General features: G+C 36.2%; 1 protein-coding gene across 1 annotated transcript in view; it reads right to left on the bottom strand.

The window, feature by feature from the left end:
• LOC145276711 (ADAMTS-like protein 3) overlaps positions 1-27621 on the bottom strand; it is a 583334-nt gene that overhangs the window by 42665 nt on the left and 513048 nt on the right. Inside the window, exons 12-13 of the mRNA XM_080127906.1 lie at positions 11512-11734; positions 6523-7347 (exon numbers count right to left, since the gene is read on the bottom strand). Coding sequence (XP_079984032.1) covers positions 6523-7347; positions 11512-11734 — 1048 coding nt within the window. The remainder of the gene's footprint in view (positions 1-6522; positions 7348-11511; positions 11735-27621) is intronic.

Here is a 27621-nt window from a genome sequence, read left to right as displayed (position 1 = left end):
TACATTTTATATGTCATCGGATTCCCTTTATATACATACACTAGAACCCCATTATACGGTGGCCCCAGGATACGGGTTTCTATGTTACGGTATTTGCCCCTCCTTACGGTGTTATTCATGATGTTATTTGATTATATACATGTGTATTATATACTGTACTGTATTTTTTTAATGATTTTTAATGCTGTATCTCGGGGTTATACTGTAATATTAAATAAAAGCTGAGGAATAAAAGTTATATATAACTTTATTATGTCATCAGAACAATAAGGAAAAGTGAAGGGGAAATAAAGGAAAATAATTTCTTTTTAATTTTTGTGTTTGTACACAATTGACCAACTATTAGTTTGTCTCCAACAACAATAACAAAAAAGGAAACTGGGTTTTATCAAACGGAAATGGAATCGTATCGTCTTTTCTATGGTAACAATTTTATCTTTCCACCATGTATATGCTAGCAATTAGAGTTGGGTTATAAACAAATTATCGAAATACCAAATCACTCAGGAAATGATTGCAACATTTAACATCAAGTAAAAAATACCCCCCTCTCTCTCTCTCTTTCTCTCTCTCTCTCCCAATGCAAAAACGTATATGTATAATTTCACCTATCCTTATTTTTAAAAGATGGAGTCGCCTGATGGTCGAAGACGAGAGTCAAACAAGCAAGCACACCCGGATTGTCCGCAGAGCTTTATAATTATACGGATATGTGCTATGCAGTGTATTATATGTTCGAAGATGGTTTACAAGAAGCAAAACTTACAACTAATGCAGGAAGTTCTTCAAAATAAATAAATAAATAAAAATAAATAAATAGAAAAGGAAATCTAAACACTTTGTAACTTTTTGTTATTTAATTTAGTTGTGAATGGACTCTGATTGCGAACGCTGTTGGCAATCGGCCCCCAATGATGAAGGACAAACCGTCTGTACGCATGTGAGCAACAGCAACCATATGTAGAGAAACCGCCAAATGTCTAATGCAATGTCTAATGCAATGTTTGCAATAAGAGAAAACACTTGAAGCATATGCAAATCTCGTTGAAGGAGCGCCACCGAAAGAATGTATTAATAAAATAAGTGTCAAGCCATTCTGTGGTTACATTTCAGTTCCTTTTTTTTTCTAGGAATGGATGAGACCCCCATGCCTTGTGAAATATAAAATAAAACATCTGCAGAAAAAAAGCATTTTTTTGTAGTTTTTTTTTTCGTTCGTTTATGAGGTTGACGATCTCAACGCCTACACGTATAGAAAGACATTTAGGGTAAGTTTTTATTTTTATTGAAATACCAAGTCACTCATGAAATTATTGTAAGTGAGAATGTTTGTGATCTTCAGACTTCAAAATTGGTATATAGGTCATTCAGAAAAGAGAGAATAATTTAATCATTTTTTCATCATCATCATCATCATCAACAACAACAACAACAACAACAACAACAACAACAACAACAAAAAAAAAAAAAAAAAAAAAAAAACGGCTGCCAAAGGGTAAAAATTGGAAATAACTTTTCGAAGATCCTACCAATCTGACCTAATGGTTATCGTACTTGACTCACTCTCTTAAGGTTTTGGTTTCGATCTACGCTCTAGTATTTTTTTTTACTTACAAAAAATAAACTGTTTAAGAAAAGACATAATAATGCTCGCATGAAAATGTGTCAGTTTCTTTGCGTCTTTTTTACTTCATATTTTTTAAAAAAGAATTTAACGTTACGATTAATACCGTGCAACGCCGGGTATATATATATATATATATATATATATATATATATATATATATATATATATATATATATATATATATATATATATATGTGTGTGTGTGTGTGTGTGTGTGTGTGTATGTGTGTGTGTGTGTGTAACAAGAAAAATTGGTGATGAACAAAAAAATTGAACAAAAATATAAATAATTCATAAAAAATATAAAAAAAAAGGAATTATAAAAAAATCCTTAACCCATGGTATTTCAAAGATAGGAACTTTTCATCAAAGGATAAGCTTTAGTAACAAATGCATCATTTTATAATTTTTATATTTGAACTGACCTTTCCATATTTTTGCGTGTCTCGAACCATTTTTTTTTTAAAGGCCAAGAAACATTATTTATTAATTCTCTACTAATAACTTATATTTTGGGTATTTTCATAATATTTTTTGAACCTTCAATTTATTTTTAACTTTTGGTATGAGGCGACCTTACCTAAATACGCTAAGATATATTTTTATTCTTGCAGATTTCATATTAAATATTACGGAGCCAATCCCTTTATTAAATATTATATTGTACTTAATATATAGGTACTGATTTCAAAAGTTAAAAAGAAATGACTCCATCAGCTAAAATCAAAACCAAAACATTTAGCGCTCCAGCTGCGTTCCCTGTCGTGGACCTATTGGCAGATATATAACAAAGATTTAAAATTAAACCATTTCAAGCTATAAATGAATTTGCGTATGCGCAAAAGTAATAGAAATATGTGGGCAAGTTGAAATGAACATTTTGTATTTCAACTTACCGACATATTTCTGCACTCGTTATTCATACATTTAAACAAAGGTGTACTCATTCTAAACTACCCCGCATAATTACTATTCCCTGTTTATTTCAGTCACCAGTAGTTTAAAAGTTTATCGGTTAAATCTATACTCCTATAGATTCGTTTTTCTTTTTTGTGTATTGATATTCATATTAAAGATCCTCTTTTCTATTTATTTAAAAAGAAAACACAATTTTCTCATATATGGGTTGTGGAATTGCATTCACTAGCAAAAGATCTAGCTAATTTGCATATTCTTTTAAGCATTCATTTTAATTAATTCTCTATTAGTTTTTCGGTTTTCTTATGGGATGATCAGCTTTAGTTAACTATTACGTGTAATTATATTCATGCAGATATTCTACATGATTTATACTTGCATAATATTTGCGTAAAAAGTTTACAGTAAACGCAAACTTGTTTCCATATATATTTATGTATACGTATATATTTTTGTTTACTCTATATATTACTAGCATTTCAGCCCGGCGTTGCCCAGGTGTTTGGATGAGTATGTTGAGCAAAAAAAAGTCGTAGTAGTAAGGCAGGCTCAAACCCGTACCGCGAAGAAGAGAAATAATCGGGGGAAAAACCTGACGACTTTGCTGTTACGACCACCACCAAATTAAAAGTGACTTATGTTTAAATCAAGGCCACACAATCGAAAGGAGAGGATTACTAAAAAATATCGACGACAAAAGCGACCCCCCCCCACTGTAGAAAAGTACTCAGTTGAAGGCAGACATGCAAACATACATACATACATTTATATATTGGTAACTAAAAAATTTCGACCCAAACCGATTAAAAAGCTTGCCCTATCCATGAATACTCTTTATGTAAAATTTAAAATGTTTAGACCAGAAATTAACTGAGTAATTTGGTAGAGACCGCAGAGGTCAATTTTTTAAAACTTTGACCCCTATTATGACCCCCGCTAACATTTATTGTTTTGGGCTCAAATCAAGTTATTAAGTTAGATCCATGTCCAAGGAACCGATATTTAAAATTTCAAGTGTTTAAACCCAAAATTCTCGGAAGAGTTAGGTAGAGTTCTCAAAGGTCAAATCGTTGAACTTTGACCCCTTAACAGCCAAATTTCTGGCCGAAAACCGATCACAAAGATTTTCCCAAATCGCTTTACCCAGTATATCAAATGTCGAGTCTGTAGACTGAAAATTGACAGAGTTATTGCGTAGGGAACTGTATACACACACACACACACGTTCACGTATATAGATATACTAGCATTGGTGCTCGACGTTGCCCGGGTGTTTGGAGGTGTATGCTGAGCAGAAAATAAAAAAAAAACACAAAAAAACGGTCTATTTTTTAAAACTTTGACCTCCATTATGAACCCTTAAAATTAATTGTTTGGGGCTCAAATTGAGTTATTAAGTTAGATCCATATCCAAGCAACCTATATCTTAAATTTAAAGTGTTTAGACCCAAAATTGTCGGAAGAGTTTGGTAGAGATCTCAAAGGTCAAATCGTTGAACTTTTATCCCTTAACAGCCACATTTCTGGCCGAAAACCGATCACATAGATTTTCCCAACTCTCAGTACTCTGTATATCAAATTTTGCATATGTAGACTGAAAATTAACAGCGAAAAAAGCTACCCCCCTGTAGAAAAGTTTCCAGTTGAAGGTGAAGATAGTAATGTTTTTAGCCAATTTTTCGATATTTGTCGTCTGAAAGCTAGGACTTTAAAACAATACTAATCTTGGTAAAATCCGTCGCCTCTGTCAAAAGTTTAGGAAGACACGGTAACATACATACATACATACATACATACATACATACATACATACATACATACATACTTTATATATTGGTAAGTTTATTAAGTTAGATCCATGTCCAAGGAACCTGGATCTAAAATTTCAAGTGTTTAGACCAAAAATTGTCGGAGGAGTTTGGTAGAGTTCTTAAAGGTCAAATCGTTGAACTTTGACCCCTTTACAGCCAAATTTCTGGCCGAAAACCGATCACATAGATTTTCTCAAATCTCAGTACCCTGTATATCAAATTTCGAGCCTGTAAACTTAAAATTGACAGAGTTATTGCGTAGGGAAATGTACATACACACAAAGACAGACAGACAGACAGACAGGCAGATACACAGACACGTTCACTTTTATAAATATACTAGCATTTCGGCCCGGTGTTGCCCGAGTGTTTGGAGGTGTATGCTGAGCAAAAAAAACAAAAAAAACCCCCCAAAAAACGTCTATTTTTTTAAAAACTTTAACCCCTATTATGACCCTTTAACATTTATTGATTTGGGCCTACATCAAGTTATTAAGTTAGATCCATTTCCAAAGAACCTATATCTAAAATTTCAAGTATTTACATCCCAATTGTCGGAGGAGTTTGGTAGAGTTCTCACAGGTTAAATCGTTGAATTTTGACCCCCTTACTAGTCAAGTTTCTGGCTGAAAACGAGTTATAAAGATGTTCCCAAATCTCAGTACCATGTATATCAAATTTCGATCATATAGACTTAAAACTGACAGAGTTATTGCGTAGGGAAATGCACACACACACACACACACACGCACACACACAGACAGCTTGATTTGTCATTCTGTTGAAAATACTTTTTGTTTCACTAAAAATGATTCCGATAAATTTTATATACTTTCAAAGTCATGTTAACCGATGATGCATTTTTAGTAATGTTTATCCACTAAATAAAAAGCCTATCATTTGAAATGCATGGATAAAGTATTTTTTTCTTTATTATAATTACTTGTTTGAATTTTTGATGGATTTATAAATATTGTAATTTACTCAAATTTTATTTTCATCACATATGTTTTCTTGTTTCTTTAATTGCTCTATACAGTAAATTGAGCTTTGTATTATCTTAATATATTGTTAAGATAATATGTATCTTTATCTTGTTTTATATATATATATATATGTGTGTGTGTGTGTGTGTGTGTGTGTTTGGTTTGGAACCTAGTCTGTTTGTACACTAAAACTAACACGAGATTAGTTGACAAAAAAGGAATCGTAAGGTAGTAATCTTTATGATATAAATATCAGCGCTCGAATCTCATGCAAGTTTAAACGATTTTTATCTGGATACCTATATTATTAATGTGAAGAAATTAACACCACCACCTAAAAACAAAATTACATAAAGTTTTTACAAAATGAATTTAATACTAGTTTACAATGAATGGTTTTTATTTACATCATTTTTAATGATGTAAATAAAAGGTTTCTAATGCTTTTGTCAATAAAACAATACGTAAGTAAATTCATTTTAGTTACTCACTCTCTAATTGTAATACTAAACAGCGCATTTCACAAATATTTTTTCTTAAAAACGGTAGAAGCTAAATAAAGATAAAAAAATAGCCAGATAGTGTTCTAACATAGTACAAGGAAAGGACAAAATACAGCCAAGACATATAGTACTTTATCCATATTTTTTAGAGAACGTTAAATATAATTATGTAAGACATTGACAAATTTATAAAGAAAGGGATTAGAAAATTTGGTGAAAAAGTTTGTTAGAGCTACAAAATCGAATTGAATTTTTTACACTAAAAAGCAAGTATCATAACTACAGACATCCCATCTACAGGTCTCTACATTTCAGGCTCGCCACCTAAAGGCATCCCATCCACAGGCATTCCAACTATAGACATCTATACTACAGGCACCCCAACTGCAGTAATCAGTAAAAATTAATGCTTTATCAGGAGAAAAATATGTTAAAAGCGGGGAAATTATGCATGCATACATGAGTATTTACAGAAAAGTCGAGAGTGGACAACATACATTCTGAAAAAAGTGGATAGCACGGCAGGTTGGTAATTGAGGAAAAGATATGAGGGAGGAGAAAAAAATAAGGAAAACAAAAACGGTTAGTGGATGGTGGAATATAAGTAGTTTGATGGCATAAGGTTAGGGTCAATATTAAGAATGAAGTAAATATATTTCATATGATAAAGGACTTACCTTTGACCAGTCATGTGTAATCCATTTAAAGCAATCGGTTCGACATTTTCGTATTTTCTCTGGCTTCTTTAAATTTTTCTTTTTGCAAACTACAGGAGGTAACTCTTCGATATACTGACTAGTGATGATTTCACATGACACACTACGTTCTTGACGACCGTATCTTTTGCAAACTCTAGCCGAACACGGTGACCATTTTCCAGGCACGTACTGTACCCTTCTTTTCACTTTATCGTAAGGATCCGTCACTTGCGGATGGGAGGAGGAAGGGGCGCTGGGCAGGTACAGTCCTCGTTCGTCTTTGGCAGGCAAGATGTCGGCTAGATTTATAAAATAAACGGTCAACATTGAGGAAAGAACGTTGCTTATATTATTGTAGAAGGTTTCAGTTTTGCACGTGTAGTTTACGCTCCCCGAAGCATTGTAATACGTCTTGATGAAGATTTTCTGGCGCGACTTGTACCTCGGTTGATTCACTTCAGAACTGTTCGTATCCATTGGTTCTCCGTCTTTCAGCCAATCGATTGAGTTCCGGTCGATACCTCTGGCTAAGCAGCGTACGTGAAGTGTGGTCCCTGGGAGGATATAAGCCTGGGAGCCGGTGAATAGGTTGACGTGATCCTGTTGCGTCAGCTGGAAAAATTTTCGCACCGGTTCGCGCATTTTAGGCCACTGGCACGGAAACGAATTGCATACACGAACCGAACGGGCTCGGGGTATGTCGGCACAGTCAGCATCGCTGACGTTCACTCTACTTCCATCCGGCAAGGTCTTTTGACATGTGACTGTTCGTCTCTGAATTCCGCCGTGGCATGTCACAGAACACTAAAATATAAAAATAAAAAGTAAAATAATTATTGGAATTACTAAGGAATCGTTCAGAAAATCGTCGCATTTATAAAAGTCAATAAGGTTTCTTGTAAGTTTGTTTGCATTTAGGGAAGTTAGTTCCTTTTGATTATTTAGTGTTGACGTGAACTTGCGTTTCTATATGTTCACTGCACAGGCCGTGGTCGTCCAATCGTTGTTTGCGTCCTAATTTGGTGCGTTATTTCGACATTGGTCGTAATGTTGGTTAACTGATCTTGGTCATCTCTGAAACAAATATAACGTTGTCCTGGACCCAACACATTGTAGCCTCAGTAACAAAGTAGACAAAAAATTGAAAATAATTTCAACTCGATTTTTTTGTTGTATAACAACGTTTATTTCCTCATTCTCTCGTTATCACTGTGACGTCCCTCAAGTGGTTTTCTCAAACGCGCTCTCGAACGTAATCCACGTCTCTAACGTGATCTCTCCTCGATTGTGCTCTCTTCTTTTTATAGTTTTCTTTTTCCTTATTGTGACGCCATTTTGTTTACGGCTCGGTATTTTCATATAGCCGTCCGCGTTATATTACACAAAGAGATTTTTCTTCCACACAAAATGAAAATTAAAGTTTACAATTATTAGGTACAACATAAAAATAATAGGATTATTTCTCTTAGATCGAAGAAAGTAGAGTTATCGCCATGGGGAGAAGAGAGATCCGCCATAACAGTTTTGAGATGAAAAGAAATGTGTCTCGTATCACAGACTTTAACAATCACGCATTCAACTGTCATTTAATCTATAAGTTGTTGAATAAATCTGTTAAACGTTATACTTCATTCTCTGCTCATTTTTGAGTTAGTATTCAACCGAAAGCGTTTATCATTAGATGCTACGAAAGAAGTAACGGTGTATCATTTTGAGTGCTTAAAATGATATTTGGTTTCTCTATCGAATGACACTCTTACGATCAGAACAAACATATCTACCAACAGAACACTAAGAGAACCTCCCCATAAGGCTTCAAAGGCCTCTCTGCCTCTCAAACCAACGGACCCCAAGTCAACTTTCTTTGCTCGTTTTACTGGAATCTAAGTACACGGAGGAACTCAAAAGGAAACGAGCGAAAATACTGTTCGTTTAAAAAGAAAATTCTTAAAAAATATATTTTGTATTCCTACACGTCAACAAATATATTTTGTATTCCTACAAGTCAACAAATAAAAAATAAAAAAATAATAAAAACATTTATAAATTTTTAACATTCATTATTTATATAATATCGTTTTAAATAATTCTATAAAAATATAATTATTTTTTATTATATTCTATCTTGATAAATAATTAAATCTGAATAAATAATTCTATAAAAATAGAAATATTTTTATTATATTCTATCTTGATAAAGAAATTCTCAGTATTTTAGACAGACGATTAGTATACGAAGAAGTTTAGTGATATACAGGGTGTAACGATAAAATTGTCACCCTAGAAAATATAACGATTCCATTTCCGTTTGATTAAAACCGGTTTTATTTTTTGTTCTAGACCATCTACTTGTTTTTCAGTTGTGTACAGATCGCAAGAGCTTTCTATCATGCCTGAAAGTGACTCAGTATTCAACGAGCTAGATCGGAGATGCATCGCTATACAATTTATGTTCTCTATCGATCAAAGTTATGACAACAGGCCCATTGCCAGCACCCTCAAAATGTACTGCTGGATTTCCACGAATAACAGGGACGTGCCAACGGTGAGGAAAACGAAGTTTTCGGCCACGGTTATGGTCTTCGATGTGGTTTCAAGTGAGGGCCACATCATGCCTCCTCACATCTTCGATGTCGGCTTGAAAGTTAACACCAAAATGTACCTGGATGTGCTCGAAGAGTGTGGTGATCCCCTGCTGACAGATTCTGTGTGTGGCAGCAGAACTTGGCGCCGACCCACAAGTTCAAAGAGACCTAGGCTTGGCTTGTGAAGGAGTGATACGACTTTGTACTTTTTCTCATTGGGTTCCCTCTTCCTCCGACCTGAACCCACTGGACTACTTCGTTTGGTCATACGACGAGAACATCACCAACATGGTATCCCGCAACACCATAGCCAGCCCGATCGCCGCCATCCGCCGAGTATTCGCCGAACTCCTGCCGGCGTTTGTGGAAAAGTCATGCTATTAGTTCCGAACCTGTATCAAGGCAGTGATTGAGGCTGAAGGCAGCTACATTGAATATATATTAGATCTACTGCATAATCAAGGTACTTGAATTGATTTTTTTAAAAAATAAAACTGTAGTGTTGGTGTATATAGGGCGACACCCTTATTTAAAAATACATTATTTATAAAATTATCAAATGTTTAAACACAGGAACTACTTCCTCTGAAGAAAAAGAATACATTTTCAAACACAGCAGAGCAGCTATACTTTTGGCTCTCGTGACGAATAACAGATAATCAGAATATTTTATATATGCAGCACTTCCATCAATGGTGTTTGTTCACGAAGTATAGCATAATGGCCGATTTGAAAATTGTTTTCGACAGCCTTTCTTTTATTCTGTCCTTTATTTCTTACATATCATGAGGTAAGAAGTAAGAATTGCTGTTTTCTGGATTGGAATACATTCATCTCACTTGTTGTTGTCTGGTTTTTGACGTCGAAGTAGTATTTGTTTTGCTCTTTACATCAGGTGGTTTTACACCTTATCTGGAGCGACCACCATACAAATACAACAAAGAAAATAAGCATATAATGGATATGAAATCAATAGGAATTTTTCTTTTGCTATTTGACATATTTTGTCACTGTAGACACAATTTAATGTATTCTTATATACTACGTCGACAAGTAATTAAAAAAAGTTTGTCACATTTGTGAAAAAGGTAGAAGCAAACGGTCTGGCGGGAGATAACCGGATACACGACTTTGTGCTTTTTTAACTCGATAAGGGCCAGCTGGAATTTACATAATTCATATCGCTTTATTGTGATTATCGGGCAAGTCCCTAAAGAAGAAATGTGTATTATTCTTGTATTAATGTTAGTTAACGAGATGTTTGTAGATTATAAATGTATGTAATGGTAGTTGTATTACACTTACACAATCTCATTCATAAAAAATGTATTTGCTTTGCTTTCGTAATTATCAACGTTGATTCCAACAGACAGTTTACAGGGGAATCATAAAACGCCAATAAAAGACAATAAAAGCAGTCTTTCGTATTATTTGGATTCATCAAACTACTGCTCTCATTTTGAGTGCCATTTTCACAATGTTTCGGTTGATGTTATCTCCGCCGGGTGTGTTTTGTCTTTTATTTACTTCATGGAGGTAGCATACTCTTGTCCCGCCAACCATGACTGGATTGAGATCCTAAATTATTCGCGGTTGCATTTTTCGATCACCCACATTCAAGAGAATAACACTTTTACGACTGATTTTTTTTCAAATACTCTAACCACTGCGCCACGTTTTGAAAATTACACTCAAGATGAAAACAGTAGTCCGATGAATTTAAATAACTAATCCTCATCTAAAAAATTAAGAAATATCAAAGCAGTGTTTCCTCCACAAGTTTACTGTGAAGGTCAGAGATGCCAAGTCGAGGATTTGTTATCGACAGTCAGTTTGACGGATACTGGACCATTGTGACTGATAGTGATAGTGTTGAGGTATGATTCTGGAATGTCCTAGAGGATCCACTCTTCTAGACATTGCTTCCCCTCTTGTAGAATGTGAATAAGTTTAATGCTTATTACCCTTGGGCGCCCTAATCAAGCAATGTCGGCGGGGCTGGACTACTTAGCATTTCTTGCAAAGTCAAGGTTCTCTTTCTATAGAAGCGCGCGCTGGCTCAACTTTCGCAAGCTTCTGGCCTTGTGTCATATTTTCCAAAGTAAATTATCAAAGATATAAAGGAAACATCATAACTAAATGCTACAGATGTAAATGAAATTTAATACAAAATTTAAAATTAACCGTGAATATCTGAGTTCAACAACCATAAGACGAGAATTACATTAGCCAATGTACTAGCTTCATATACATTGATATAGAGCTATGTTGAATGAAGCTTCAGTGAGAAAATAATAACAGTGAATGCACCCAAATAGTTTAATCAATGCATCAATGCAAACAAAAATGTGAAGAACTTTACATGACTTCAATATAAGATTACCTTTCCCCAAGGACTGAGCCCCCAACTCCCTTGGCACGTATCAGCGCTGGTGCACAAATTCAACATCTGTGGCATTGGACCAATACAGAACTTTCCCGGGACCGCATAGAAAATCCTCTCATCAGTTTGTTGTGTATTCTCCTCAACACATTCGACTAATCGTTGCTGTGTGCTGTTTCCACACGTCGGTTGACAAGGCGTGTATTCGTCGAGGTAGTACCACCTACAAGAGAGAAAAACGTACGAATTTCTTTAACATTAAAACGAAACACCTTCCTTAATCCTTAATTATAAAACGATATAAAACCAGAAAATACGTCAGTTGTAAGTGAGGGATGTGTTCTAGTTGTTTTGAATTTAATTATTTTGGAGTTATGTGTTTTAAAGTTATGTGTTTTAAAGTTATGTGTTTTAAAGTTATGTGTTTTAAAGTTATGTACGTAGTGTTTAAGGTGTGTTTGAAATCTACGGCAATGCAGTCATGTGGAAGAGCACCGTTAAGTACGAGACAAGGTAAAGAATTATATTTTTTTTAAATTATAAAGTATTTATTTACCAACACAATGTCTTGAACAAGGATGGCATCGTGGTGTTGTTCTCTAAATTTTCGAGGCATACCTCATCTTCAGAAAGAAGCAAAAAATTAAAATATTTATGCCATATTTTCGAAGTTATGTCCTGAGAAAGTTGATAATTTAAAAAAAACTATAAACGTGATCGGACTATAAATTCCGCACCTCCAAAAAACACAACAAAACAAACAAAACGAAGCAAAAATTACCAGTTCTTTCCTACATATTTAAGTAGTATTGCTTTCTGCCTGTCATTAGATTTAAGCAATACTGGCCCAGAAGTGCGGTTTGAGAGTATGCAAGTCTTTCCTCATAAGAAACTCTTCATCGCGCAAGAACTCTTTCGGACAATGTCTGTCTAAAAAGTAACGGATACGGCATAATCACATTGACACAGCGGCTCTTGTTAGATCGCCGAAGTTAAGCAACGCTAAGGCTAGACGGTGAGTGAGCATTTGGGAATACCACACGATGTATGTAGGAATGCATCGACACCTCCCCGAAAGAACCGCAAAAGACTAATGTCGTCATCTCCCCTGATCGGAAGATAGGTATAATTGAGAAACGCTTGTGATGTTGATATTCCCATGTAACTTTCCCGACAATGGTGAACACAGTTTTAAAAAAACTACGAATATTGGTTTGCTATATGAACTATGGTGTAAGCAGAAAGAGTGTGTTCTCAGCTAAGATGATATCCTCAGCGCATAATATTGTATTTTCTTTGCTTTCCTTTACATCTATCATTTTTCACCACGACAATGCTCCTGCTCATTATGCGTTGTGCACTAAATTTCATGACTGAGTAGAGCTAAAACCACCTCTTTATTTGTATAATTGTGCGAAGTTGGATATTTTTATTTTCTCAAAAGCCACAAGGATCATAAAATTACTCGTTTTGAAAGTAAGGACCGGTATTAGTTTAGATCATATATCTTCGCGGTCTGATCTAATTCCTTTAATGCCGAAACGTGTTTAAAATATTCCAGATCAGTTCCTGGACGTGGAAATTAATATTCTCGCACCATAACCCCATAAATAAGTTCTGATATTTAAATTTTACGTTCACGTCGCTTTTTTAATGGCGGCATTTCTATTTTCGGTTACGTAATTAAAAAAACTTGATCTGTAAGAATTATCTCCCTTATCTTTGTTTAAACAAGGAGTGTTAAAATAATAATAATGTCATTAATAATTCTTATTATATTAATGGCACAATTGCAAGGTTTTATATAAAAAAAACATAACGTAATGAAGAAGCCGACCGACCTGAGAGCATTCCACATTATTTCTTCTAATAATGCATAAAAAGCTGTGCAGAGAATGCTGGAAAGAGTGCATTAGATGCAGAAACCTACTTAATTGGCCCCACGTGTCTTCTCTGCACTTTCTCTCTCACATTATGTTTTTTTAATACTATCATGACATGCGTTCTTCAGAATTGTCTGATGTAATCCCTGCTTCCTTTGTTACAGCTCGTTTAACTCATTAGTATAAAAGTCTTCATCAATTATCTGTTTGGATACTTCATTGTAATACAGCTTCCTAATCTAATATCTTCGTTACAAGGACTGGAAGTTTGTGGAATCCCCTTCCTGCTGACTGTTTTTCTCCTATGTATAACCGTAATCCTTTCAAAACAAAACCAATAGACACCTTCTGTCTTTGCGATAATCATCTTTCGTACTTGTTAAGTCCTCACGTCATATGGTTTCATAATTTGTCCGGCCGGAGTGATTTCCATAAAAACTTTAGGAAAATTACCTGTAAGTGGAAAATATGTAATATGCTATTTGCCACCAACATACATTGTTCGGGCGTTTTTTGTTTTTTTTACATAGGCACACCAGTTATCAAGGCCAAGAGGCCACTCGAGGATAAGGGTTAAAGAGTGTTCATTAGAAATTGGACAATATAGTAACCGTTAGTAATGGAGATTCGGTAAATCTGTTAACTTATATGGAACGGCTCATCAAGAACTTGTTTACGTTAGACTTGAAGACAACCATATTGTAGTCAGCTGAAAAGCAGAAAAACGGAAGACAATTCCATAGGCGTGCTGTTCTAAGAAAGAAGCTTTGCTCATGGAATCTACGCTTAGGTTTAGACACAGATAAAGAGTGGGGGAAACTAGTGATAGTGTTTTCTGCTAGACGGGTGTTTCTTGTGTAAGTTTGGCGAGGGGGAACCATAGAATGGAGCTCAGCCGACCACTTGCGACGATAATAACGATAAAGCAGAGATAAACTCGCAACATCTCTTCTGTGAAAAAGAAGTTGCAGGGAAGAGAAAATTACATCCCTCACAAGGCTACGAAGTCTATTTTGAACTCTATCAGAGCAGAATAAGTCCTTTCTAGCAGCTCCTGCCCAGATGTGGACACAGTACTCCATCCTTGGACATATCTGGCTCTTATATAAATAGAGAATTGCATCAGCAGTGAGATATCTACTGGATCGATAGAAAGATCCCACCATTTTTCCAGCGGCCTTAGCAACGGATTTAATGCATGTGTTCCATTTAAGATCAGGAGTAAAGGTGAAGCCCAGATGCTTTTCAAAACATGAGGCCTCCTCAAGACGAGAGCCATTCATTTCAATTGATGCCAGATGGGGATCAGAGCGTTGATGATGTAAAGATAAAAGCTTGGTCTTAGATGCATTAAAAGTAACAAGCCACCTTCTTCCCCATTGTACCACTTGCTCAAGATCAGAGGAGAGAGAATCAGAGAGAACTTAGTCGTTTAAGGTCTTAGATGAACTACCATAGATAGTAGTGTCTACGAATGATGTAAGGATGTGATTTGGAAGATAATTAATATAGATCAGGAAGAGAGTAGGGCCATGGATGGGCCCCTGAGGGCCTCCAGCATTAATACTAAGAGCTTTTGATTTCTGCCCATCAACCACTACTCTTATGAACCTACCAGAGAGAAATGATTTAATAATTGAGAAGATATTTCCAGCTATACCATAGCTGGAGATCTTGTGAAGTAAATCTTTATGCCATACTCTATCAAAGGCCTTTGATATGTCAAGAGCAATTGTCCTAGAAAGGTAGCCTCCGTTGAGAGATTCGCTAATCCTATGAGATATAACTGTAAATACATCTGCTGTAGATCTAGCAGAACGGAAACCATATTGCGTGTCACTAAGGTTATTTTTGCTAAGAGGCTTGATTACTTCTCTATTTAACACAGATTCCAGCAACTTACTCATGACACATAGGAGACTTATTGGCATGTACTGTGAGGGAGATAACCGATCACCTGAATTCTTAAATACAGGGCATACTGATGAGATTTTCCAGGGTGACGGGAAGCAATCCTCTTTAAGACAACGTTTAAACAGTTTTGTAAGGATGGCCGCAAGTTCTGGTTGAAGTCTTTTGAGTACTATAATTGGAATACCGCCAGGGCCGGTTGCTTTATTGGAATCAAATTTTTTGATTAGCTTGGCAACGTCACGTACAGATATTTGTATATCACATAGCATGTTTTCTGATACAGGAGGAAATATTGGAGATTGGCAGCCTTGGTCACAAAGGTTAGAATTAGCTGCAAAGTTCTTGGCAAAGAATTTGGCTTTGTCTGATGCTGATGAGATTACCTCAGGTCCATTTATGAGAGTTGGGATAGAGCACATGCTTCTGTTCGGGATTCTGTTTGCTATTTGCGAAAACTGGTGGGAACCAAGCCGCTACTCAGCTACTTTGAACTTAGCGGATTGAGCATACAACTCTCCTGCGTTCTTTATTACTTTTTTTACAGTGGTTGCTGGCAGTACTGAAAGCGGCTTTAGTCTCAGTACATCTATTACGTTGGAAGCAATGGAAAAAGTGATTTCTATGCACAATGACAACAGCACATTCCGGAGAGAATCACAGATGGCTGTTTAGTTTTTGCTGGAATTGTTTCGAGGGTATGAAACGGTCTATACCTATAATTAACCATTCTGTCAGGTCTGATGCTATAGAGGACACATAATTTTTAAACATGGAACGCAGACGTAGATCTGATATAAAAGTGCGGAAGCTATACCAGTCAGCCATAGAGTATCAATATACTCTACGATGGAGAGATACATCTGGAGACTTATTACATTTCATTTTTATCTTAACTGATACAACTGAGTGGTCGGAAGATCCAAGTGGAGACAGAACAGAAGCTGAACACAGTTCAGGTCAAGTTGTGAGAAAGAGGTCTAGGAGACTTGCATACTGTCCGTCAGAATCGGGAACGCGGGTGGTTCGTGAACAGTCTGAGTGAAGTCATAAGCAATGGAGAAATCATGACAGAACCTCCCCTCATCATCGGTCTTGTTCGAGTGAGTTAACCATTCCACATTGTGAAAATTGAAGTCTCCACAGACATGAATATTAGCTGAAGGATAAGCAGAGAGGGCATGGTAAATTTTCTCAGCTATGCTTTTAAAGATAGTAACTCCGTTGTTATGGGAGCGATAGAAAGTAAATATAAATGCAGTAGTTTGAGCTCGTGCAACCGGAAGCACATATAGGGTAAGTTAGGATCTTCTCTGGAGATGTCCCTATCACATGGGAAACCATCTTTTATATAGGTACATATTCCATGCCCATGGCGATCTTGGGGGTCAGACTTGGAAGTTAAATTAGAGTATCCTTTAATTACGAACTCATCTAGGGAAATAGCCTGTCCAATTCTAATTTTGCTTAAAAATATAAGGTCTGGTTTAGTCTCCTGTAATTGGGTTTCAACCTCTAGAAGGTTAGAACGTAGACCCCTGATGTTGGAGAAGGAGACATGGTAGTGGGAGTCTACGTTGGAAGTTGGAGATCCGGGTTTAATCGTGTGTTTTTTATTGATACTTTTCATGATGGTGTTTTGGGGTCTGTGAACTAGGTCCACAGACATGCCTGAAGCAGGGCAGAGAGGGAAAGTAAGAGAGAAATAGAAATGAAGAATTTTTCTTTTGTAGCACATGAAAAGGTAAATCCGTAACAATTACCCACTAATATGGCATAGAGAGGCCCCACCAGGAGCTACTGCATGGTCCAGAATCCATTCACCAAATGGCAATACAGCAGCCCCAGTACTTTGCACCTGCTGATAGGACAGCCTCCTTAGTGGTTAATCCAAGGTTCGGGTCCCTGACTATCAGGCGGATAACGCCAGCCCAGATAAAACGTTTACCTCCAGCACCCTTACTAGTGACATGGCTACAAGGATAGACATAGAAATAGAAAATCTCCGACATCCCTGGCGGCTGTTCACGCAAAAATACTGCCAACCTAGAAAACAGCTTTTTCTTCTTCCTTTGTCAGAAAAATCATTCATTAAAAATGAGGACTGAGGGACAAATAAAGAGAAGCGAGAGTAACAGAAGCTGCCGATAACGCATGCACAATGTGTTTTCTACTCTCCATTAAAGAAATATTAAGTATTTTACTTAATAAGAGTCCATTTGGTGTGTTTAAGAGGGGGTTAGGTGAAAGATTCCCCTCTCACCAACTGAAAATGAAAACAATTGCAAAATCTATTATGCTATCAACTTGGAAAATATAAACATTTATAGACAAGAAAAATCTATAAAAAAAAAAAATCAAAAAATCAAAATAAATAAATAAATAAATAAATAAACATAAAGTAAAACAAAAATATATATTCGAAAGGAACTTGCCAGATAGACGGGAGTCCCGTTACTTTATCGACAAACCTCGCACCTCAAGTATAGAAGTACTTGTGAGATTTAATAAACATGGGATATGACACATGATATTAGACCGTGCAGGAGAGTCGAGAGGATTTACAGTTTTGTTTATTTACCGGTGGAGCGTTGGCGTGTGGTCGATCAAAATAGAAAACAAAAGAAAAAAGCTAAGCATCGCACAAAAACATGAAACGCTTTTTTCCAGCCATTTTTTTTTGCGTGTTTTGTCCATCTTTTTGTTCTGTTCTGACCATAAGACGCTTTCCCTTTTCTTTTCACCATCTTCTACGTCAGCGTGGCTCGAAATAAGTTCGTCTTCAATCGTTATCAGGAATCAGCATGTTGGTCGAAAAGTCTGTTTCTTGCGATTAAAACAGATTTGGAATTCCCAGTGGTGCCAGACGGACATGATTAAATCGCAGACGTGCCGATTACATATTCCTTTTCATTGCCATTATAGTTATTTTGTTTTACCCCCCCCCAAAAAAAAAAGGCACAGTGCCACATGAACATAAGGGGCTACTATTTGTAACCATATTTACAGGGAGATGAGCAGCAGTATGTTCACATTACAGAAACTTCTGCATATCATTACAGTCAGAAAAGTAGGAAACCGAGAGGGAATTCCAAACATTTAGGAGTTCAGGGGAAGAAACTATTAGAGTAGAAGGCTTTACGACATCTAGGGATCTCTACAGTGCAAGGATGCGATTTTGATGCTTGTCGGGTTAGTCAGGGTATTTACTTACTTCGAAGGGGCACAAGTGCTAGGAGTTCGTCAGAGTACAGCCCAATCAAATATTTGTAAAATTGGCACAAGAGTGCAACAGTACGGCGATGGTGCAGGGGTTGGAGTTTGGTGGACAGTACGAAATCTATTAGACTGGAGACTCTTTTCTGATTCCAGTCATGCTATTATAGTCTTTCTCAATAAGCTGTCTTGAGAAGGCCGAGAAGAATAGCAGTCAAAACGTCGTGATAATGTAACAGCCAAGACAAGCTTGGGCATATTTTGTTGAAGACTCCTTTCAGTTTGTAAAAATTGTATAATCCTGTGCCTCCTTTTTTCATCCGTCTCTCCATCAAAATCTCAAACCGCATCATCCGTGCACGATTTTGTGTTAAATTTTGTGGTTGATTGGACATTAATGGCGATGCGAATGAGCTGATGTAAGCTACTTCTTTCTATTCTTTGTCCATTCCGTTTACTCTTTCATCTTCTTTTCTTTTCACTTCTTTATGGTAGTCTGACATTGAGATGCGATTCGAACGAATGCTGAAAAGAAAATGGCTGTAATTGCTACTTCTTTTCTTTCTCCGTCTGGTCGAGATTCACTCTCCTCACATAAACGTGTGAATTCGAAATATTTTCCAGTCAATAAAAATAGTTTGGGACCCTCAAATAAACAACCGTGTGTAAAATTAATCAAAGCCTAAAAAACACTGACTTTTTCAACTGAAATATGAATTCTTCCAGAGTACACTTACGACGCGATGTGGCTCGACTCTTATCGTAAACAACGTTCATCTTAGAAGACTGGAATGCACGACGCTGAAATTCATTTAAGCTTGTTGTTATATCTCCAGCAAACACAGATACTTAGAAGGTAAACTTTCTCTGTCTGTCTGTCTGTCTGTCTGTCTGTCTCTCTTTCTCTCTCACGCATACATACTTATAACAGAACTTTGAAACGAACTTTTTGACGCTATTCTTTATATATTTCTTATTCAAGAACTTAAAAACTTCTCAATAAACTTTGGTCTTTCAAAGTATAATTTTTATCTCTATAAAATTGCTCATATGAATATATTTTGTTCATATTTTCGAACTTTCATTCCCTAATTCCCGTTGTTGAGTTTGAAGTGACACCACAATTTAATACCGACAGAATAACAAAGACCCTTCTAAAACGGAGACTTCGTTGGTTTGGTCACGTTCTTGGAGGTCTTTAAGAGAAATTCATCCGCAAGTTTGTAGCCACAATCGTACCCGTCGGTTGGAGTAATAGCATAGGTGGTCAACTGAAGATATGAATTTACTGAAAACAGATATAGAGCTTGTGGATATGCCTGCGTTTTGGTGTTCGTTGCCGGAACCGGGAATCGCTGATGCATACCGAACTGGAGAGTCTTGATAATCGCTCAAAAATAAAAAAAATTAATGAAAAATACTGATGATAAAAATATACAGGTCGTTTCTGCATTAAATTCTCGTCCGATTAGTAACAGTTATTAATTATGTTTCTGCTTCGATTTTAAGCGATTATCGAGGTTACACATGGCTTTAATAAGATCGCTCTTTTATTTTTCTAACTTAACAGCATTGGCAATACTCTTATATCTTGCCATTATCCTATCTCTCTCTCTCTCTTGCGTTCTCTCTTCCCCCCCCTCTCTCTCTCTGTCTCTCTCCAGTTTCCGGTCGCAATAAAACATCAACTTTCTACTAAAGGAAATGGTGCACAGTACACCTTACCGGTATATGCCAATAAGCATAAAAATATCAAATTCCTTAAGTCAAGAAAAGTCTGACTAAATGTTAATAAATAGAACGAACCTATACCAATGGTGCTCCTTGGTTATAGAGTCATACTCCTGCCTGTTGTATTGAAGACCAAAAGGTATAAAACCGTCAGCAGTAGCAATCGAAAACAAAATCAACTTTGCTACAACTCGGTATATGATTAGTTCGACGCTACCAGGTCAAGTTGTCCGAAGATACCAGCGTCCTGACGTAAAATGCACCAAACATTGATGTCATTGCCTTTTCCTTTCCCTTGCAAAACTCAATCATGTTCTTCCAAGCCAAAAACAAAAGCAACACATTTTCTCTACAAAACAATTAACCAAAAATGATGAAAAATATTCGACGATATAAAGAACCTGAAGTATATAAATGCTATTGACCTGGAAGGGTCACTAAGGAAAACACAGACACAGAGATGAGTTAGAAAAGCTAAAATATATTGAAATAAACAAAACAAAAACAAACAAACAAACAACAACAGTAACAACAACAAAACAGCATATACAAAGAGCAAACGTCGTAGTAAGTATCGCCAAGATTGCCGACTACGAAAATACACTGACCAATATTTACCACTCTCCCACAGCGAGATGATGTGACACAAAGTTGGAAGATTGGAAAATAGGCCAGCACCCGAAGAGGAGGAGCACTCTGGCCTTACAAAAATAATTCTGATTAGCACCGTCAGCATTCCTCGGCGAGGGCGCCTCAAAAAAACAAGCGATAAACTTGCTTCTTCCGAAAGCCGGGAGGCAAGGTGGACCTTCTAGGGTTACACAGAACATCTTGCACCAGCCCAACAGCAAAAAGGCCATCGAAATGGCCAAGTTTCTGTCGGAACTTAGATTTACATGTACTATGAAAATGCATAGAATATTCAAAGGGTCGTAACTCTCAATTTATTTATACAGTTCGGGAGAATTCATATCTTGTGCATGGATGAGACCCCATAACATTAAACTTTTGCCAAAATTATCGGATTCGGCATTAAATAATCAGAAAAGGATATATATGCCGTAAAAAAAGCCGGCGAATCTAAACACCATGAATAAATATTTGAAGATATAGAGAACTCGAATCCTAAAACTTTTACAAAAATGATATGATTCGCCATTAAATAACCCTAATTGTGTTGCTATGCCGTAAAACAAAACGATCAATTCAAACCTTAAATATTTGAAGATTGAAAAATCATGACACAGAAGAGAGTAAGGCCATATATGTAGATATGTACGCACACTTTGAAGAGGTTAAGAGAGGGAGAAAAAGGGCACGGGATCTTTATGTACATATGTGTGTACGTAAAAGAGACGGAAAAGTACAGAAGAAATAAATGATATGTATATGTACAAAATGGTCGCTAGAAACGCAGGGAATTTGTTGTTAAAACATTTATTTCATTTAAATTTTATTGTATTTAAATTTTATTTTATTTAAATTTTATTTTATTTGAATTTTGTAGTGTTGCGCTTATTCAAATCTTAGATTTGTACGGATTATGTGTTAGAGAATGGATAGAGAGAAAGAGAGAGAGAGAGAGAGAAAGAGAGAGAGAGGGAAGAGGTGAGTTATAGTGTAGACACGTTGACCGGAAGTCAATATCAGCTGATTTGATTGTGTGTGAGCTATGTGATCAGATTAACTGAATCGAGGAGATTTGGTTGCGACTTGGACGAGACCGGACGGCTTTGCCGTTGTCTCCTCCCCTTCGCTGGGGGTGGGGAACGAATGCTGACGTGGTAGAAATAAGACATAGAAGAAAAAAACAACACAGGCCAAATTCACTTTCCACCTTCTGCAAGACATCTGGGAAAGTGAAATAAACTATAGAACCAATTTATTGTCTTGGTGTGAAATAAATCTTCGTCCTCAAAAGCAGGTATAAAGTCTCCCTCCCAGACGAGAATTTCCAGATGGACCAACAAAATGGCAGAAGGTATGTTCAAATGACATGTCACACGCATATTCACACTTAACAGCATCTGAACATATGTAATAGAAAGACATCTAAACGATCACACACACAACGTCATTAACTCTGATAAGTTAATCAAACACTCAATCTTTTATAAATAGACACGTTTTAATATATCATTTCCATTCCAATTTCAGCCAATATACAACAAACCCTCATTTATTATACGACAACGTAACATATGAATCTGCAAGTAAATTATCTTTTTATCTATCTATCTGTGTAACTATCTACTTATCTGTTTATCCATGCTATCTATCTATTTATCGATCGATCTATATACTATATTATATTATATACATTATAAATATTAATTATATATATTTTATATATATCATATTTTATATTATATATTATGTATATGTGTATACAGCGTGGAACGATAAAAAGAAAACAACGTTTCAACTTTATTTTAAAACTTTCATTGAAAAAATCAGTTCAGGTAACTTGGTTATGTAGCAGAGCTGACATCTATTCAATGTAGTCGCCTCAATACGGAACAAAACTAGGAGCATGCCTTTTCCACAAGTGCTGGCGGGAACCCAGAGAATACTCGACGGATGGCGGCGATCAGGCTGGCTTTGGTGTCGTGGGAGGTCATGTTAGTGATGTTCTCGACGTATGACCAAACGAAGTAGTTCAGCAGGGTCAGGTCGGGCGAGGAGGTGGGCCAGTGACAGAAGGGTACAATGTCGTAGCACTTCTTCTCAAACCAAGCCTGGGACTCCTTGGATATGTGGGCCGGCGCCGAGTCCTGCTGCCACTCTCAAAGTCTGCGAGCGGCACCACACTCTTCTGCACATCCAGGTACACTTTGATGCTGAACGTTCAAGCAGACCTCGAAGCTGTGAGGTAGCATGATGTGGCTCTCGCCTGAAACCACGTCAAAGACCATAACCGTTGATGGAAACTTTGGTTTCATCACCTGGGCACGGCTCTGTTATTCGTGGCAATCCAGCGATGCATTTTGCCAATGGTTCTGTTGTCAGCGGCGTATTTACGATCTCACTCGTTGAACACGTTGTAACTTTCAAACATGGTGGAAGGAACCTATCTCTCTTGGGATTTGCACACAACCGGTCAACTAGTATATGGTCTACAACAATAAAACAAAACTGGTTTTCATCAAATGAAAATGGAATCATGTCGTCTTTTCTAGGACGACAATTTTATCATTCCACTCTGTATATTATAATTTTTGCGTGTATGAAGAGTGATTTGTGTTTATCTATAAATTTTGAAAGAGAGGAAGCGTGCGCGCACACACACACACACATATATATATCTGTATGTGTATTTAAACTAGTGTGGTTATGTGTGTGTGCATGTGTGTTTGTGTGTGTGTATGTGAGAGATAGAGAGAGAGAGAGAGAAAGGGAGAGAGAGACATAGAAATATAGTTAGAGTGAGAGCGAGAATATGGATGTTATCACTAATCTTGAATGAACACGTTTGTTTTAGTCACCGTTTCTTGTTTTTTAAATCAACGTAGATAATACAGACTAAATATAAACAATCGAGGAATTTTAAAATAATTGCACACGAAAGACGTTAGATAGATAGATGGAGAGAAAGAAAAAGAGAGGGAGAAAGAGAAGAGAGGAGAGCTTTACCTAACTACAGGCAGAATGTATGAACGGAGATTAAACAGAGAGAGTGAGGGACGAATATATATATATATATATATATATATATATATATATATTTAAATGGAATTGTAGAAGGCGGTACAATGCAGAAGTAACAGAAAGACACAAGCTGAAGCAGGTGAGAAATTTAATAATACAACTTATAAATACATGTGTACATATTCATATTTGATATACGCAGTATATTTATATTTGCACAGTGGTTACCTGGGAAAGTCGGTCTGGTGGTATGTCCGTGTAATATTTCGAGAAAGATCTCTTCGTCAGATATTTACTTGACTTTGAAAAACGTGTTGTTGCAAGCAGTAACTATACCGCAGTAAATCATTGCTCGGGACTTGTGGGTGGTATATGGTTAGGTTTTTTTTCTCAATTTTTATTTTATATTTCTAAATTATTTATTTTATATTATATTTTATTTTATTTATTTATTTACTTTTTTTATAATAGTTTATCCTTGGTTCAAACGTGTTGTTGCAAACAGTAAATAGTAACAGTATCGGGCTAAATAATTGTCCGAACATTGTTGGTGGCTTTTTAATTTAATGTGATTGAGTTTGTTTGTTTTTCTTTTACTTATTTTAATTTTAATTTATTTATTTATTTTATTTATTTATTTGTTTTTTTTATAGTAGTTTATGTTTATATTGAGGAGATTTAATTAACTAATTTATTTGTTGTTTGTGGTTCTGCATTCTGTATGGTGGTGGTGGTGGACGTAGACTTAGCATAAGTCGGTTGGTCAAGGGAGACTACTCGATGGGTTGTTCTAAGGGGGATAATTGTTACCAATATTTCTTCTCGGGTGTATAACGTTGCATTGCTTTTTGTGTGTTTATTTGTTTGCTTATTTATTTTATTTTAGTGATGTTGTTCTCATTCTGGGGGTATTTTATTTAATTCGTTATGTAGTGTATATATACTCATTTATGGATTCTTGTATCTTTAATTCAATTACCAAGTAACTATATTTATTTATTTATATATGCAATGTGTTATGATGAAGTGGTTAAAGTTATTTCGGGTGTTTTAGTAAATTTTTTTTTATATAATGTATTTATTTATTTGAGTTTTCTTGGATTTCTGTTTTTGGTGTATTATGTCTTATTGTTATTTGCGATTAATATTGTTAGGTTTACTCGGAGAAATCAATTGGGTTATATTGTGGCATATAAACTTATAAATTTGCATGAGTCATATACATGTAGCCGTATAGCCCACATGCTCGCACCATCTAATTCATATATCTTAGGCTTGTTATTTAATTGTTAAATATTATTATTATTATTAATGTGTAGTAATCTTGAATAGGGATTGCTTATTTATTATTTTGTTTGTTTATTTATTTTGGTTTCTTTTAATTTAATTTTAGATTTATTTATTTTTTTATTTATTTTATTTTGTTTGTTTATTTATTTTTAATTTCATTATGCAATGGTGTGATGGTGTGCATTAAGTTAAGAATGATGAGCCTAATTCATGTCGGCGATTAATCTTGGGGTGTAATTTGGCAATTAGGATTCATTCTTTGATACGAAGGTTGCCAACATTGCGTTCGGTGGCTAAAATATCTACTCTGATGGATTTGTTAGTGTTGTCGCATGTGTGAAGGTGTTTGCGAATAGAAGAGGCTTGTGTTTGTATGTGTTCTTTTACTCTAATGTGCAGGTGTCTCACTGAGCTACCGACGTATGATTGGTCACATTTGGTGCACTGTATACGATATACTGGGTATGTACGGTGGCACATGTTAGTGGTGTTCATCGGGCAGTTAGTTAGGGTGCTTAGGTGGGTTTTGCGTTTTGACAAATGTTGGCCCAGTGTGTATAAGTTATATGTCTAGACCCTCTCTGTGTATAGCTTTGCGGATGGCTGTTGTGATCTTGTCGTTGAAATGGGTCAGTTTTAGAAAGCAGGTGTTAGAGGAAGTATGTTGCGTGCGTCTTCTAGATTTATTGAGGTTTTCAATGGTTGGTTTTGGGTATCCATTGGTTTCTAGGACTTGGTTGAATTTATTTGTGCAGGTATTTTTATCCGCTTCGTTGCTGCATTTGTTGCGGATGCGCGCTATTTCATTACGAAGAGATCTCTACAGCCGGGTTTCTTGTAGAATTTGGGGGATATATTACCGTCTTCGGAGATCTTGAGGCTGAAGTCTAAAAGTGCCAGGGATCCAGAACTGTCGGGGTGCTCGATGGTGAACTCAATGTGTGGGTCGGTGTTGTTAAACATGTTAAAAATTGAGTTTGCGTCCTCCCGGGAAAGTGTCAGGAGTAGGATATCATCAACGTATCGCGTGAAGAAGGTGTAGGAGTAGAAGGAGTTGAGGGCGCAGCGTTCGAGTTTGTCCATGAATGCGATAGCGAGTAGTCCTGACAGGCCGGAGCCCATAGGCAATCCTGTGATTTGTTTATATGTGCTTTGTTTGTATGTGAAGTAAGTGTTATCTATTATTATTTCTAGGAGGTCATGTATATCAGTTCCAGTGAGGCCAAAGCAATAGAGGTTACAGGACGAAATGCAATCGGTATATATATATATAGAGGTTACAGGACGAAATGCAATCGGTATATATATATATATATATATATAGAGCAATAGAGGTTACAGGACGAAATGCAATCGGTATATATATATATATATATATATATATATATATATATATATATATACTGTTGCCACATCTGGGCAGTAGCTGCTAGAAGCAGCTGATCCTGTCTTTGACAGAGTTCAAAATAGACTTCGTAGCTTAGTGGGGGATGCTCTTTTCTCTTTCCTGCAACCTCTTTCCCACAGAAAGGACGTAGCGGGCCTGTCCTTGCTTTATCGTTATTTTCATGACAGGTGCTCATCTGAACTTCAATCTATGGTCCCCAGCCCCCTCGCCAGACTTTCACGAAAAACACTTGTCTAGCCAAAATCACTATCAACAATTTCCCACACTCTTTATCTTTGCCTACACCTAAACATGAACAGGGCTTCTTTCTTAGAACTGCTCTATTCCGTTTGCCTGCTTTTCAGCTGTCTACAACGCTATTGCCTTCAAGTCCAACGTGAACAAATTCTTATTGAACCGTCCCCGAAGTATTCCAAGTTACAAGATTCCCACTAATGTCTACTACGCTAAAATCACAATGATTTATGTATACCCATTAATCCTTATCCTCGAGTGGCCTCTGGGCCTTGATAAGTGGTTACCCCCATGTAAAAAAAAGGAAATAAGAATCCAGTTAATAAAGTGAATACAATCACGTTTAAAATAAAAATCGTATTAAGAGAACATTTTGACATTTTGCGCAGAAACGTCATGAATTTGTAAAATACAACACTATACGACATGTCTGCAAACATGTCGTACACTGACATTTAACACCTTCAACGCGCACACTCTGCATTGCCATAGTTGAAATGAATTTCTTTATTCTGAACCTAAATCTATTTTAACAATCTCATAGGTCTTACGTTAACTCCAGATCTAAAATAAATTACAATAAATATAAAATAAGTATGGAAGCATATTTTATATTACTATTCTGCTTCCATACTTATTGCTCCATATTTTTATTTTATCATATTTTCGTTTATACTATTTTGAATTTTTATCAATGTTTATTATGATTTTATTATTTTACTAGCATTTTAGTGGGAGTAGGAAGGCAGGCTCGAACCCTTACCGCGAAAGAGGAAAAGAACGGGGAAA

This window comes from Euprymna scolopes, chromosome 5, assembly GCF_053919585.1.
Source record: "Euprymna scolopes isolate OS-2025 chromosome 5, ASM5391958v1, whole genome shotgun sequence".
In the NCBI taxonomy this organism is placed as follows: domain Eukaryota; kingdom Metazoa; phylum Mollusca; class Cephalopoda; order Sepiida; family Sepiolidae; genus Euprymna; species Euprymna scolopes.
This window is presented reverse-complemented; position numbering and strand designations above follow the sequence as displayed.